Consider the following 3,813-nt stretch of genomic DNA (forward strand, 5'->3'; position numbering starts at 1 on the left):
CTCCTCAGCCCATGCTCCCTTCCGATCGTCCAACTTTCTCTTGAGATTGTTCATGATTGTCTTATTAGAGGATTCGGCCTGTCCATTACCTTCTGGATTGTAGGGAGCTGAGAATCCCTATTTCACATTATAGGCCTGCAAGAACTCTCTCACTTTTGACCCTGTGAACTGTGTCCCATTGTCTGAGATGATGGAATGCGGCACTCCAAACCTACAAATAATGTTCTCCCATAAAAACATGATCACCTGCTCCTCCTTGACTTGCTGCAAGGCCACGACCTCCACCCACTTGGTGAAATAATCCATAGCGGCCAACATGAACCTTCTCCTCCCCTTTGCCATTGGCAACGGTCCCACAATATCCATAGCCCATATGGCAAATGCCCACGGACTGGACACATTGTGTAACGGTTCGGCTGGTGCAAATATTAGCTGAGCAAATCGTTGACACTTTCCACACTTCTTGGAAAATTCCACCGCGTCTCTTTTCATGTGAGGCCAGAAGTAGCCTTGCATTAACAACCGGTGTGTCGTTGTTCTCCCCGCCGAGTGGCTCCCGCAGTCCCCAACGTGCAGTTCCGCTAATACCTCTTGTGCTAGGCTCGGCCCTAGGCACCTTAGCAGCAGTCCATCAAAATTCTTTCGGTGCATTTCTCCTTCTACCAGAGTGTATCTGCATGCCTTTTGTTCTAATCTCCTTCTTTCCTTCTCATCTACCACCTCTCCTCCCATCAGGAAATGTTTGATAGGGCTCATCCATCCCCCTTCAACCTCCGCAGCCTGACACCCTCAACCACCCTCTCAATGCTTGATCTCTCCAACTTCTTTATACTTATGGTTCTCTCCTCCGACCTCGGCAATGCGGCCGCGATGTATGCAAGGGCGTCCGCATGCTGGTTCTCTCCGCAGACCAAATGTATGAATCTGACTTTCTTGAACTTGGCTACCTTACGATGCACTACCTCCAAGTATTTCGCCATTCGAGCACATCAAGCAATGAATCCTCCACTCACCTAGCATACCACCAGGTTGGAATCCGAATAAACCGTTAACTCCCCCACCCCCTAATCCTCGGCCATTCCCATCCCTGCTATTACGGCCTCATACGCCGACTCATTATTGGTGGCCGTGAATCCGAGCCTCATGGACAACTCGATTCGGTCATTGTCAGGTGTGACCAACACTACACCTATTCTGTTGCCCGCATCTGTTGCAGACCATTCCGCGAACACTCTCCACCCATTCCTTTTATCCCAGGGATCCGACCCATCTGGCTCTCCCTCCTGTTCGGGCTCCATGAACATCTCTTCCCCCCAAGTGGGGTCCTCCACTGGGAACTCTACTAGAAACTCTGCTACCACCTGCGCCTTTTCTGCGGTTCTTGCTTGATATTGTATTTCAGAAGAGCTCAGCATCACCGCCCATTTAAGCATTCGTCTGGACTTCTCCGCTTTTAGCCCTTGCTTGAGGGGTAGGTTTGTCACCACCACCACTGAATGTGCCTCGAAGTATGGTTTCAACTTCAATGCTGAGAATATCAGTACCAAGGCATATTTCTCCACCTTGCTGTACCGAGTCTCCTCATCCAATAGTGTTTTTCTCTGGAAATATACCAGCCTTTCAACCTTGTCTACCACTTAGATGAGAACCGAGCTTACCGCTTACTCGGTCACTCCCAAATACGAATGCAGTTTCTCCCCTTGTTCAGGCCGCGATAACAAAGGCGCCCGGCCCAAATACCTCTTTAGCTCTTGAAAAGCCTCCTCACATTCCGACGTCCACACAAAGTCTGGAGTCCTCCTCAACAGTCTATACAACGGCCTACATTTGTCGGACGATTTAGATATGAAACGGTTTAATGCCGCGACCCGTCCTGCTAACCTCTATACTTCTTTAACGTCCTGGAGTGACGACATCTCCACTAGTGCTCTAATTTGCTCAGGATTGGCTTCTATTCCCCGGTGAGTCACTATGTACCCCAGAAATTTCCCTGTGGTTACTCCGAACGTACATTTCTCGGGATTCAGTTTCAAATTGTGCGCCCGTAATATGATGAACATTTCCTTCAACCCTTTCAAATGTTCCTCTTCGGACATGCTTTTCTCCACCATATCATCGATGTATATCTCAATACCCTTACCTATCTTGCTTGCAAACATCTTCTCCCCCAATTGCTGGAAGGTGGCCCCAGCGTTCTTCAAACCAAATGGCATCCTTGTGTAGCAATAAGTACCTCCCTCCACTATGAATGATGTCTTCTCCTGATCCGGTCCATACATCGCGACCTGGTTATATCCCATAGAGGCATCCATGAAAGAGAAAATCTTGAACCCCGCTGTCCGATCCATTAGCTCATCCACCCGCGGCATTGGATAACTGTCCTTAGGGCACTCGGAGTTGACGTCCGTGAAGTCCACACACATATGCACCTTTCCATTCTTCTTAGGTACCGCGACTATGTTGGACAACCAGTCTGTGAACTCTATTTCCTGAATTATGCCTGCTCCCTTTAATCTTGCAACCTCTTCGCGGATTCCCTCTGCATACTTTGGCCTAACACCGCGCATTCTCTGCCTTACCAGTTTGGCATCTTCCCTCATGTGTAACCGGTGATAGGCAAACTCTGGATCCAACCCTGTGATCTCCTCAATCGTCCAAGCAAAGACATCTTTGTTATCTGAAAGAAACTATATCAATTCGTTCTTCCACTTGTCTGGCAAATTAGATCCCACCGATGTGAACTTCTCCTCCTCCCCCGTTCCCACATTTATGGTCTCAATCTCGTCCAGCATTTTTGGTACAGCCGGCGTCTCAGCCTCCTCTTCCACTGAGGCACACTGTAATTACTACGCCTGTCTCTTTCTCGGTTTCAAGGCCTCTCCTTCGTCTCCTCGGATCAACCTGTTCACCGTTCCCTGATGACTGTTCCTCACTGTCATCTGATCACCGCAAACTTCAAGTATCCCTATTGGTGTGGGAAATCTGATCACTTGATAATATGTGGATGGTACCGTCTTCATCTCATGGATCCATCGCCTCCCAAGGATGGAATTGTACTGCAAATTTGCGTCTACCACCTTGAACCGAGAGAACACAGTCACTGGTCCTGTGGTCACGGGTAGTAAGAGCTCCCCTAATGGTTCGGTCATACTCCCATTGAACTCATACAAATTGGTCTGCGAAGGCCTCAACTGTCTTCGGTCTATCTTCATTTCCTCCATCGTCCCCACGAACAACAAGTCCACTGCACTGTCGCAATCGATCAACACCCTTTTCACCATGTAATTTCCCATAACCATTGTGATCACCAACGCGTCCTCATGTGGGGAGTCGACCGTCTTCAGGTCCGCCTCTGTAAACACTATACTTCCTTTTCCAGTCGCGGGCCATGGGGCGGGCCGCGAATAACCTGCCTCTTCATTAACTTGTTGTATGCTAGCCGTCCTCCATATCCTATCTCTGTGAGCGTTGTGACTCAAGATTTCCCCACTGAATATGACATTTATGGTACCCAGTATTCTCCCTTGGTTCGGCGGCTACTCCTCTTTCCCTTTCTTTGGTGAACTCTTTCAGTAGCCCCCTCCCTATCATCCTTCGGACCAACCATTTGAGGGCGTAGCATTCATTCGTCTCATGGTTCTTCACCCGATGATACGCACAGTACGGCTTACCCGATATTTCGTCTGGCTTGCTTCGCGGACCCTTATAGCCCGGCAAATCATGAATCAGCCGCAACAATTCACCCATGACCGGTCTACTGGTGTCGGCTCCATTTCTCGATATGGCTTCTGTTCTCTATATTTCCTTCGAGCT

The 3,813-nt window shown here is 49.0% G+C and overlaps 2 protein-coding genes across 2 annotated transcripts; both read right to left on the reverse strand.

The window, feature by feature from the left end:
- Positions 1–1,064: 1,064 nt before the first annotated feature.
- LOC147508508 (uncharacterized) lies at positions 1,065–2,600 on the reverse strand. Its single transcript, XM_086597194.1, has 2 exons — positions 2,430–2,600; positions 1,065–1,601 (listed from the first exon to the last, which is right to left on the reverse strand). Exons 1-2 carry the CDS (start codon positions 2,598–2,600, stop codon positions 1,065–1,067), a joined length of 708 nt encoding a protein of 235 aa, XP_086453320.1.
- Positions 2,601–2,846: 246 nt separating this feature from the next.
- Positions 2,847–3,299, reverse strand: LOC147508509 (uncharacterized). Its single transcript, XM_086597195.1, has one exon. It carries the CDS (start codon positions 3,297–3,299, stop codon positions 2,847–2,849), a length of 453 nt encoding a protein of 150 aa, XP_086453321.1.
- Between the last annotated feature and the right edge of the window lie 514 nt (positions 3,300–3,813).

The sequence above is a fragment of the Coptis chinensis genome, chromosome 3 (assembly GCF_015680905.1).
Source record: "Coptis chinensis isolate HL-2020 chromosome 3, ASM1568090v1, whole genome shotgun sequence".
In the NCBI taxonomy this organism is placed as follows: Eukaryota; Viridiplantae; Streptophyta; class Magnoliopsida; order Ranunculales; family Ranunculaceae; genus Coptis; species Coptis chinensis.